This window comes from Meriones unguiculatus, chromosome 17, assembly GCF_030254825.1.
Source record: "Meriones unguiculatus strain TT.TT164.6M chromosome 17, Bangor_MerUng_6.1, whole genome shotgun sequence".
Lineage (NCBI taxonomy): Eukaryota > Metazoa > Chordata > Mammalia > Rodentia > Muridae > Meriones > Meriones unguiculatus.
The window spans coordinates 34,923,411-34,936,234 of NC_083364.1; the positions used below are offsets into that span (position 1 = coordinate 34,923,411).

General features: G+C 44.4%; 1 protein-coding gene across 5 annotated transcripts in view; it reads right to left on the reverse strand.

Moving 5' to 3' along the window:
* Positions 1-12,824, reverse strand: part of Acap2 (ArfGAP with coiled-coil, ankyrin repeat and PH domains 2) — a 113,376-nt gene that overhangs the window by 58,655 nt on the left and 41,897 nt on the right. For all 5 annotated transcript variants that reach the window (XR_009586952.1, XR_009586954.1, XM_021651226.2 and 2 more), the window contains exons 3-4: positions 3,195-3,314; positions 2,210-2,263 (exon numbers count right to left, since the gene is read on the reverse strand). Coding sequence is in view for 3 of the 5 variants with exons in the window: in XM_021651226.2 (XP_021506901.1) it covers positions 2,210-2,263; positions 3,195-3,314 (174 nt within the window). In the remaining 2 variants the exon portion in view is untranslated. The remainder of the gene's footprint in view (positions 1-2,209; positions 2,264-3,194; positions 3,315-12,824) is intronic.

The following is a 12,824-nucleotide window of genomic DNA, read 5'->3' on the forward strand; positions in this document are numbered from 1 at the left end:
TGAATTTGACCTCGCTGTGATTCTTGCTTTGATCAGAAGATTTCAGGACAAGGGGAAACAACGTGACTTCTAGACCTTGGTCTCAAGAAATAATAGGTGCTGGACACCAGCCGACTCCAGCCAGTCTTAGCACCAGACACGTTGACCCGGCTAGTCACAGACAAGCCACCCGCCAGAACCAAGAGCAGAGGCAAGCTGGCCGCTTCACATCCTGCCCAATAAGCCAAAGTGTTTCTAAGTTGCTAAGTACTGGAATGATTGTCAAATACCATGAGGTACTGTCAGCTACACACAAGTGATAGATGGCTCTGTTATATAAGAACCTTTAAAGCTGTAAACCACTTGAAATAACTGGGGTTTCTGGCGACTGGGCTCTATTGTGATACTATACAGACAACATCCTCTGCTAACTTTCAGAGTTAAGAGAGGAATTATTCCTCTAGCAAAGCCATACCCCTCATTTCTCTGTGTCTCCATTTTGAATTATCCAAAACTATCAAGTATTTTAGTGACTATTCATTATCACTGCTTGTCACAATGATATCACTGTGACACTTATTTCTCACACTTTTTCTTTTTTCTTTTGTTTTTATTTGTTTGTTTCTGTTTGTTTGTTTGTTTGTTTGAGACGGGGTTTCTTTGTGTAACCTTGGCTATCCTGGACTCCCTTTGAAGACCAAGCTGGCCTCGAACTCACAGAAACCCACCTGTCTCTGCCTCCCAGACAGACATGCGCCACCACGCCCAGCTTCTCACACTTTTTCTAACAATGAAAGTGTACACAGCTGGTTCCTCAGCATCAGTGCCCTGTGCTAGATAATTCTATTACAGTAAACTGATCTCTATGTCAGCTGTTACTTCTTAAACCTCCATTCTTTCTTATTTTTAGTTATTGAAAAACTTATGAAAGCAAATGAAACTAAATGCACATATTAAATCTTTTTATGAAGAATATGTCTACAGAGTCTCAAAAGCTTTTTTGAAAATATCTTTCTAATCATACATGCAAGTAATGCTAGACTGACTAAAGTGAGCTAATATGCTGTTTTATTTACTAAATAAATAATTTCATATATCAATATAAATTTAAAATATCATTACCACAGTATGTGCCTCACACAAACACTATTTTCACACTCTAAACCAGATCTATTTCAGTGCTGATTCTGCACCACACTACACCCAAAAGACAAATACAGCAGTTCAAAATTATCTCCCTCAACTTAAACCTTCTTATCTCAAAAAGCACTTAAGCAAATCAATGGTAACAACGATTCATAAAGTACTTCAACTCCAAGTGACTATTTCATACCAAAGGGCAGATATGTAAAGAGACACATATATAGATATGTTCTAACCTTCTGTAACGTAAGAAACAACCTCCTTCCGTGAGCCTGGACACATCAAGACAAGCAACCACTTACGTGATCACCAACTACAAGCTAAAGCCAAAATAGCTCTTAGGTCCGTAGAAATTACACTAGGAAGTCAGACTACTATGTGAGGATGTTTCCTGGGACGAGAGGGCTGGCTCAGTGGTTAAGAGCACTGGACCCAGGTTTGGTTCCCAGCCCCACACGGGGGTTTACAGCCATCTGCAACCACAGTTCCAGGGGGATCTGATACCTTCTTCTGGCTGCTATAGGTACCTGGCATGCACATACATGTAGGCAAAACACTTGTACACATGAAATACGAATAAAAATAAATACGTCTTTTTTTTTAAGGAGAGGATGGCGCATGCCAGTTTTTGAAACGGCCAACTACAGCTAAAATGAAAACTAGTATATAACTTTGGCTATAATAGGAGCAATCCAACCCCACCCCACCCCCACCCCCTCCCTGGGCCAAAACAAAACAAAACCAAAATGCACAAACTCCAGGTGGAAAAAAATCTTTAATGGGTATTATTGTATGATATTAAGCTTATTACGGAAGATAGGGTATCATTTTATTTAGTGATGTAACCACTGGTAAACCCTCCATAAAATAAACCAGTAAGTAACCCTTTACCCATGGCTCATAATAAACTCAGCATAGAATTGGAAATAAAGCAAATTAACTTTCCTTCTTCACCACCATACACACGTGGTGCATTTTATATCAGCCCACTATAAAAACCAACCAAGTCATCCAATCAGCCATCTCATAAAAGACCAATGCTCAAGAGCACCAAGAGTCACAGCACCACCTACTTACTAATACTTACTGTATGGAAATTTATCATTTCTTGAAGACTGTCAGAAAACTTGGTCAAGCTTGTCTGTAAGGAAAAACAAAACAAAGAAAGTCAGGTCACTTACCAGCTAATAATATAAGTCAGGAAAATATGACTTTAGCATTTCTGATAGAAAAATCAAATTATCCCATCAGCGGTAACATTTACTTGCAAGGATAATCCTAAAGGCTCACTGGACATGCTCTGGAGAGGTCGTGTCTATACAAGTCTAATGTGGCAACATACGGAGGCCTAGAAAAATCTAAGAATCATTACTGTCCCAGCCACAATATGTACAAAGCTACAAGTCTACTAGTGTCAATAATGCGGCCCTGTGAGCAACTATGGATCAAACTGTTTCTTCACTTTCTAGTTCTCAGCATGAAAGAAACATCAGCAACACTACAGAATATAGAGAGATCCTGGCTAATCCAGGACAACAGGCTAACGGGAAGCTACTCGGTTCCCAAACACACAGTCGGGCCCTGCTCTTGGCATGCTAACGCTCTGCTCTCACACACTCAGCTACTGCTGACCACCGGCAGCTACGCCAGCTCACAATCTGAACGCAAACTGGAATACCGTAAAGCAGGGTTAGGGCAGTGGTGCGAAATACGCACAGTACAAGTCAAAATTTAATGTACAGATGCCTGAAAAAACACAAGTGCAGGCTAGGTGGGCAGAGGCGCATGCCTTTAATCCCAGTACTCAAGAGGCAGAGGCAGGCAGATCTCTGTGAGTTCAAGACCAGCCTCGGCTACAAAGCAAGTTGCAGGACAGCCAGAGTTACACAGAGAAACTCTGTCTCAAAACAAAAAACAAAACCAAACAAAATTACAGAAGATGGCTCCCAGGGCTGGCAGCTCTTCTACTCTGGTTTTAAGTTTGCTATAACCATCAGTACATTAAATTCATGTATAATCGCATGATGCTCTGCTGCGCTCATCACTTTACCTGTAGTTTTAGTGATACCAACCTCAACCACAGCATCATTGCTAGAATACTGGGCCAGGTCTCGAATCCCATTCATGAACTGTTTATTTGCAAGACAAAAGGCTTTGCCGGTATCAATCATCGCGATACAAAGTTTCACAAGCTGAAAAAGAAAAAGGATGCGATGAGAAGAATACGGTTTGTAAGTGTCTTAGTTGGACAAGCGTAAGCGGTTGGTACATGGGTTAGCCTACTAGACAGAAATTACTGAAAGAAATTTTCCTTTGCCTTACACAGTAAACTCACGAGAAGAGTTATGCCAAAAGGTTGACCTTTTAGGACCTAGAGGCTGTGTGATAACAACACACCACCTTTTTTTCAAGTCAAATTTAGATCCATAAGTTAAGCTTGTAAGTATTTATTACATCTCCTAGAAGTGGGGCCAGGAGAGAGCTCAGTGGCAGAGCACTTACCCATGTGAAAAGCCCTGTGTTCAGTTCCTGGCACAAGAGAGAGAGAGAGAGAGAGAGAGAGAGAGAGAGAGAGAGAGAGAGAAAGAGAGAGAGGAAAAAAAACAACTATGCTCCTGAGGAAAGAGGGAGCGAGCAGGCAGCAGTGCAATGGAAACATAACTGAATGTAAACACTGCGGTGTGCTGGAGTAAAGGGGCATGAACTGGAACTATAGGTTAGTCATGCGCTCAATGTCACGCTGTCAGATTGGAAACCACTAGAAAAAAAGGATTTCTTCTCCAACGCCTGTTTCAGGCATTGATTAAAGCCTTAGAACCGAGCCTGTCCCAGCCTTTCCTGGCTTCCCTCCCTCCCTCATGTGTCTTCATTGTGATTCATCCACATGACACGAGTGTGACATATGCATGCGATAGAAGAAGATACACAGAATGGACACAGCCAGCAGTGTGGCTTAGCTGTAGATACTGCCTAGGATGCAACAGGCTCGAACTCAACCCAAGCACCAAAGACAAAGACAGCTCTACAAGAGGCAACAAATGGTAGCACCCAAAATACACAAGGAAAAATCAGATTTTTTAAAATGCTAATGTTTTTATTGAAATGGAAATAATCCATTGCAATAAAATATATGTATATCCTTTTGCATGCTTAGAAAATTTCTGCAAAAACTTGTAAGAAGCTTGGTCAGAGTACTCTTTAGCAAAGGAGTCGGGCAATAAGCAACTGTCACTGGGTACACCTCTTTTGCCTTTGAATTCTGTTCCATATAGGTAACACTACTCAACAAATTAAATATCAAAAATAATTAAATTAAAAGGAGACACTAACAGTGTAGCATGATTAGAGCAGGATTTTCAGCTCAATCTATTCAGATTCAAATCCTAATGCCATCTAAGTGGGTCTAGGTGACAGTAACCTTAACAAGAGTGCATTTCTTCATCTGTGTAATGCATAGCAATGGTATGAACCTACAAGCAGCTTCTATCAAGACACACCACACAAAACACCTCAGCAAAGCAGCCGTAGGTGCATGGGAACTGCTCGGCAGAAAGTCTACCTCCTTGTCGGCGAGCTTTCTGACTGCTACTGGCTTCTGTTTCGATTTGTAAGAAGCCAAGAGGTGGCTGGGAAGGAAAAGGAGAGAGGCAGCAAAGGATTTGCACAGAAAAAGATACTTTTATTGCTGCAAAAGAACGGGTTGTTTCTAGATTAGGAAGGAGAAATAAAGACATTCCCACCAAGCAGAATGGCGATCACTGTGTTGCTCTTAGAAAGCAGCCAGCCACACAGGGCCACTGCAGAGGCAACAAGAGACCTGCGAGCCAGTGGGAGAAAACTGGATGTAGCATTTCAGGAATCTGTAGCTTTACCGAACACACTGTAACTTCTTTATTGCCCAGATTATATCATTAAGCTCCATGCAAAGGAGAATTCTACTAGGCAAGGCAGGGCCTATTAACTAGCTCTAAGAGGCTGAGGCAGGAGAATCACCAGCATGGGGGTTTTAAACTAGCCTAGACAACAAAATGAGACTGTCTCAAAAGTATAAACATGCATTATTTCAAGTGAAAGCAGCCAGTCTTAATTGGCTAAATGACTCATGATCCCATTTATAAGAAATATTCAGGGGCTGGTGTGATGGCTCAGCAGTTAGGAACACTGGCTGTTCTTCCAGAAGTCCTGAGTTCTATTCCCAGAAACCACATGGTGGCTCAAGACCATTTACACTGGGATCTGATGTCCTCTATTGGTGTGCAGGTGTGCATGCAGGCAGAGCACTCCTACATTTAAAATTAATAAAATTTAAAAGGTTAAAAAAAAAAAAGAAAGAAATATAGCCAAGCGCGGTGGCGCATGCCTGTAACCCCAGCACTCAGGGAGGATCTCTGTGAGTTCGAGGCCAGACTGGTCTACAAAGCAAGTCCTGGACAAATAAGGCTGCACAGAGAAACCCTGTCTCAAAAAACCAAAAAAGAAAAAAAAAGAAAGAAAGAAATATTCAGAAGAGACAATCCACAGAAAAAGAAATCAGCTTAGGATATACAAGACAGAGGAAAGTTGGAAGCAGCAGACAGAAGGCTTCTTTGGGGAACAGGGAAATACCTTGGCATTAGACCAAGGTAGTGACGTCCAACACTGTGACTATACTAAAAATCATTTTAAAATACATACTGTACATTAAGTGAATTTTATCTCAATAAAAGAAAATTACACCACAAAAAAAAAAAAGTACAATGAAGTGAACTTTAAAAATGGTCTAGTCTGGGAGGGCAGTAGTCAAGGTACCTGCAGCTAACCGGACATCCTGTGTTCGCGCAGGACAGCTGCTACCATCAGTGACATGCACAATTCCCACATCTTGCCCCGTCCCAAACTAAAAACACAAAAAACTAAAAACCCAGAACCCTGCCGTCCACCCTGGCCCCACACCCATTCTACCCTGGCCCGAGTGAGCCTGAATGCAGGCCCCACACCACGTGTCTGTGGCTGAACCAGGCTGCAGAGCTGGCCTGCCCTGGATCACAGTGATTCTGAGCTGAAGAACCTGATATTGAAGGCAGTAAGAAAGCAGCCTGATTGTTGATGGAGTTTTTTTATTAGTATGTCTGAAAGCATAGACTCTGACAACGATGACCATCAAACACTGTTTCTGAGGTGGGTAGTTCTTCAGTTAGCTACTGGCTTCCTTCATTCTGATATATCTGAAGAGATCCAGAACTACATGTACACAGCACAGATTTCCCTGAAGGAGGATGTTGATGATATCACAGGGCCAGATTCTTAGAACCCAGTTTTCACATGAACTCTGTTCTCAGAGGGATGACAGCCAGATGAAAATAATGGTCCAAGTATGGGATCCAATTAAACTGCCCCATTGAAGATGCTCAGAATGCTAATGGTGAAGAAACGGAGATTTAGATGACACTCCAAGTCAAGATAGCAAGTAACACTATGCTCGGGGTCCAAAAAGAAATTTTGAAAGAGCTGAGGAGCGAGGAGAATCCAAGCAGACCACAGAAGCCAAAGATCTAGGGTCCCAGGAGCTTCAATCCTTTAACATTTAATGATGAAATTAGTAAGATGAAAAACGAACAGACTCCAGGCTGGACAATAGATGCCTGTGGCATCTTCTAAATATGTGCTCTATGGTCACCGTCAGGAGCAGGCTGTCCTCCAGGCACCCGGTAAGACATTTTCTAACAAGGCAGATTGAGGGGTATGCAAAATTCCACACAGTAGACGGGCCATTTCTTTATGAAACGTGTACAAAAGGTTTCACACCCAGGCCCACCTGGAATAAGGCCTATACAGCTGTGAGGTGTACAGGAAGTCATCTTTCTCTGCCCCTGACTTAAAAGAACACAAAAGGGTTCACAGCGATGAAAGATTGTGCATGTCACATGGACGACAAAGCCTTCAACTGCACGCCTCAGCTCCAAGTCCATGAGGGAAGGCACACGGGGAAAGCCCTTTGTGGGTGGTTGCCACACCACGGTACTTGCCAAGAGGCACGAGAAGAACATGCGCAGTAAAAGAAAACGGGCCACCACCGGTGCCACCCAGAGCGAACTCAATGGTCGCAGGCAGGAGCAACGGCCCCAGAAGCAGAGCAGCCGCTGGACACCTCACCTGTGGCTGCGGTGAATCGGGAACGCTCGTTCAGAGATCACCGCTCTGTGGCAGCTGACGGGGTGCTGTGTCACCTGGACCTGAGGCAGTAAGTGCTCAGGTCAGGTGTTCTTAAAACTTCTCAGCGCTCTGTCTTTAATGGCTGAGTAGTATTCCATTGTGAAAATGTACCGTAATTTCTGTATCCATTCTTCGGCTGAGGGGCATCTTGCTTGTTTCCAGTTTCTGACTATTACGAAGAAAGCCGCTATGAGCATAGTTGAGCAAATGTCCTTAATGAATGGTGGGGCATCTTTTGCGTATATGCCCAGGAGTGGTATAGCTGGGTCTTGAGGTAGAACTATTTCCAGTTTTCTGAAAAAGCGCCACATTGATTTCCAGAGAGGATGCACAAGTTTGCACTCCCACCAACAATGGTGGAGGGTTCTTCTTTCTCCACATCCTCTCCAGCATGTGTTGTCACTTGAGATTTTGATCTTAGCCATTCTGATGGGTATAAGGTGAAATCTCAGGGTTGTTTTGATTTGCATTTCCCTGATGACTAAGGCACTGAACATTTCTTTAAGAGCTTCTCAGCCATTTGATATTCTTCTGTTGTGAATTCTCCCTTTGGCTCTGCACCCTATTTTTAACTAGATCATTTGATTTGTTGGTGTTTAATTTCTTAAGTCCTTTGTATATTTTAGATATCAGCCCTCTGTCTGATGTAGCAAGATCTAGAGCTAGGCCCCCTGCACACATGTATCTGACGAGAGGCTTGGTCTTCATATGGGGCACCTGGCAAGTGGATAGGGGTTGTTTCTAACATGGACTCTATTGCCTGTTTTGGGAACACTTCCCCCCAGCAGGGCTGCCTTGCCGGGCCTCAGGGGATGAAGATGTGTGCAGCTCTGGTGTGACTTGATGTGCTGGCGAGTGTTGATACGTTGGGGAAGGGGGCTCTCCTTCACTGGGGAAAAGGGCAAGGAGTGGGGGAAGGAGGGGAAGAAGAGAGGACGGAGGGGGCACCCCCGGGCTGTAAAGTAAATAAACTAATTATAAAATTTAAAAAAACAAAACACCTTCTCAGGGCAATTCTGTCCCTAAATTATCACCAAACAAGTTTCAGTACCTTCGGGGCTCCAGGAACCCCTCCTGCCCTTCTTTCTTATGGTTTTAATTTGAAAACTCCCAAGTCTGGCTTAAAGCAAGCAACCTCAGTTCTATTCTGAACTCCTCCATGCTTGGCAGCCTTATGAGCATTTGGCACAGAGTACCTGAACAAGATGGCTTCCTAATCATCTCAATGTATGTGACTTACAGTCAAAACAGCATTTTTATTAACGGGATAAAAGTATTTTATATTAAAGCAGAAGATGCTGGTCAATTACTACCAAGAACAGTGCACACGGTTGGAGACACGGGATGCTGTTAGTTGTTTTTTGTTTTGTTTTGTTTTGTTTTGTTTTTTTCTGTTAGTTTTATACCTGGTCTGCTGATTTCTTTTTTTATATCACTGTTTCTGTGAACGAATGATGGTTGCTTTGCTGAAATGGTTCTTCGTCATGAAGGGTTGCGATCAGCCCTGAACCCACCCCATGGGTGGTCACTGTTGGTCACTTGTACCGTAAGGTTAGAGGGACCCAGATGCTGGTGGAGTGGGGCTGAGCCCTGAGAGTCCTCTCCTGTGCAATGCTGCCACTCCCCACCAGCTGGCATCTGGGTGGTGGATCAGAATGAGGGGAGGAGACAGGGTTCTCAGCTTCAGAGAGAAGGTTCCCACACATGCAAAAGTCCAAAGATTTTCTACATCACAAATCTTACTAATTCCAAAATTAGTTTGTTTTGATATCAAAATTAAGACAAGAAAAAAAAAAAAAAAACAGGTCTGCAGATGTGTCCATAGTTTAGATCTGCAGGCTTTGGGGATGGTCTGCACCACTTACTCACTCTGAAGATGCAATGTGCTTACTTAAATAATTTAGAAGACTGTAAGTGTGTAAACAGCAGTGTTGGTCTTAATGATTCCAGGGAAAAGACAGCTGTGCTTTTTTGGGGGGTGGGAGAGCACTAGACTAAATACCTTTCCTTGACAAGCACCAGACATTTAACCAACAGCAAAGGCTGCCAGACCAAATGTTCACATTATAATTATATTTCACTGCTGTTTACTGTTTTGTAGAAGCTGACTGCTTTTTTGTAGTCAAAAATCAATTACAAACTTTGTTTCAGATCTGGTTGTACTAATTGTTCCTTTACCCATTTTCTTAGGAATCTACTGAAATGCCAGCAACTGGATTATATTCTGTGGGTTATTTTAGGATATATACTTGTAGCAAATGCCAACTTTAACATCCTAGTTTGAGTCTTAAGAATTTTCTCTTTAAAACATATATTTTCATTTTATTAAAAGAACTTAAACCGTCACAAAGAAACAGGATATAGGATCGGAGGTGCTGGGGGCCTAAAACAGTGAGGTACTGAGGCTGACAACTGAAGAGTAGGAGACGCCGGTTCGACAGCGGGACATCAGCACTCCAGAGCTCAGAGACTACAACTGAGAGACGAGGCAGAGACTAGGGTCACAGATAGGTGTGACAGAATGAGCACAAAGTGGCCTTCGCGGAGCAAGCACGCTGACAGGTAGGAGCACACACTGCCGCTGCCCAAGAGGAAAGGCTGGCTTGGTAATGCAGGAAGGGCAGAGGAAAGGCTGGCTTGGTAATGCAGGCAGGGCAGCGGAAAGGCTGGCTGGGTAATGCAGGAAGGGCAGAGGAAAGGCTGGCTTGGTAATGCAGGCAGGGCAGAGGAAAGGCTGGCTGGGTAATGCAGGAAGGGCAGAGGAAAGGCTGGCTTGGTATGCAGGAAGGGCAGAGGAAAGGCTGGCTGGGTAATGCAGGAAGGGCAGAGGAAAGGCTGGCTGGGTAATGCAGGCAGGGCAGAGGAAAGGCTGGCTGGGTAATGCAGGAAGGGCAGAGGAAAGGCTGGCTGGGTAATGCAGGCAGGGCAGAGGAAAGGCTGGCTGGGTAATGCAGGCAGGGCAGAGGAAAGGCTGGCTTGGTAATGCAGGCAGGGCAGAGGAAAGGCTGGCTGGGTAATGCAGGAAGGGCAGAGGAAAGGCTGGCTGGGTAATGCAGGAAGGGCAGAGGAAAGGCTGGCTGGGTAATGCAGGAAGGGCAGAGGAAAGGCTGGCTGGGTAATGCAGGAAGGGCAGAGGAAAGGCTGGCTGGGTAATGCAGGAAGGGCAGAGGAAAGGCTGGCTTGGTAATGCAGGCAGGGCAGAGGAAAGGCTGGCTGGGTAATGCAGGAAGGGCAGAGGAAAGGCTGGCTGGGTAATGCAGGAAGGGCAGAGGAAAGGCTGGCTGGGTAATGCAGGAAGGGCAGAGGAAAGGCTGGCTGGGTAATGCAGGAAGGGCAGAGGAAAGGCTGGCTTGGTAATGCAGGAAGGGCAGAGGAAAGGCTGGCTGGGTAATGCAGGAAGGGCAGAGGAAAGGCTGGCTGGGTAATGCAGGAAGGGCAGAGGAAAGGCTGGCTGGGTAATGCAGGAAGGGCAGAGGAAAGGCTGGCTGGGTAATGCAGGAAGGGCAGAGGAAAGGCTGGCTTGGTAATGCAGGAAGGGCAGAGGAAAGGCTGGCTGGGTAATGCAGGAAGGGCAGAGGAAAGGCTGGCTGGGTAATGCAGGAAGGGCAGAGGAAAGGCTGGCTGGGTAATGCAGGCAGGGCAGAGGAAAGGCTGGCTGGGAAATGCAGGAAGGGCAGAGGAAAGGCTGGCTGGGTAATGCAGGAAGGGCAGAGGAAAGGCTGGCTGGGTAATGCAGGCAGGGCAGAGGAAAGGCTGGCTGGGTAATGCAGGCAGGGCAGAGGAAAGGCTGGCTTGGTAATGCAGGCAGGGCAGAGGACTTGCCTACTACGTGGCAGCAATGGATAAAAATATAACTGAATAATGAAGGGCTAAAAGAGTTTTTACCTCAGTATAAATATCGACTTGGTCTAAAATGTCAGGCTGGTAGCCTAACTCATTCATCCAACAATTTCTCGCTGCCAGGTTCCTGTCATAGGCACTTGCCAGTTTATAGGAACACAAACAACTCAGTGCCTAGACAGTAATACACTCATTCTCTCTCCCCTCCTTCTTCTCTCTCTCCCTCCCTCCCTCCTTATCTCTCCCCCCCCTCATTTTTCCATGTCTAACTGAGGATGATACCAACTTTGCAGCACTGTAGTGAAGATCAGAAATAAGTAAACATGGGCTTTGTGCCCAGTAAGCGCAAGAGCAGAAAGTTTCCTTTGTTTGTTTGTGGAGTGAGTTTGTCATCTAAAGACAGTCCAAATCTCCAAGGAGCTGTCTGTTGAAAACATTATCATCTATTACTGTTTACTTAGCATTTACCATGTTGGGGCTAGAGAGACAGCTTGGCAGTTAAGAGCATTCTCTTCCAGAGAACCAGGGTTCAATTCCTAGTACCCATGTGGTGCCTCACAGCCTTCTGTAACTCAACATCTCTTCATGCCGTGGGCACCAGGCACATAAGTGGTGCATAGACATACATGTTGGTCAATCACCCATGCACATAAAAAAAGAAAATAAAAATAAATAGCATTCACCATGCACCAAGAATCACGGTAGGCACTTTCCATGATAGATTAGTTTGAGTTGTTCTTATAACACCTCAGTGGGAGAGGCAGATGCCCTGATTTTTCCCTGGTTTGAAAAGTAAGAAACCAAGGCCCAGAAATGTAGGGAGCTTTACCCAAAGCTATGTAATTACAGTTATATGATAGAGTCTCCTGCAAAACTAGGTGACTCCAGGCCCTTTGCTCTCAAGCTCAAGGCTCTGCTACAAATAATACTGTCACACTGTAGTAGTTTAAGTGAAAGTGCATTCAAGAAATGATGCAATACAGGAAGAACAACAACAACAACAAAAAAGCTAGAGGTTTGGTGGAAATTGAGCTGATATTTAAAGAGATCAACCACACAAACAGGTAACACAAACCAACTACACCAGAGAGAAGACACAATAGGTACAGAGATCAGACCTGGACAGCAACTGTGAGACACTGTGTTGTGAAAACACCAGAACACCTTGCAGAATGGATAACCGGATCGGTGAACAATACCACTCCGAAAGCATTCTTCACAAGACAGACACAACCACTGGGGGCACAGGATCTATGCGAACCAAACAAGAACTAGTCACCAAGCAAGCCTAGCTTGTCCCTGCTGTGATTTCCAATGATGCCGTGTGCAGCGCTGTCAGCTGAAGGCAGCACCCCCATATGTCCTTCATGCTTACATCCGTAATCCCTGTCCCTCATGTTCCTCATGCTCTCCTCCCTAACACCCCATAGCTCCAAGGTAAAAAGACAAGAGCTTAAGAATTTGAGCAGGTGCATTTATTTTATAGCAATTTAGATCTTAACCCAGAGAAACATAGAAAACAACTACAGATCTTTAAGAATAAACAAAAGCAAGGGTCGGAGAGCAATTACTTTAAACACTGTTAAGTCTTTCCATGTTGAGTCCCTTTTAGTTAAGAAAGACTCTAGAATTCCAGTATTTTGATCATTTAAGATTGGAAGGTTCTTTCG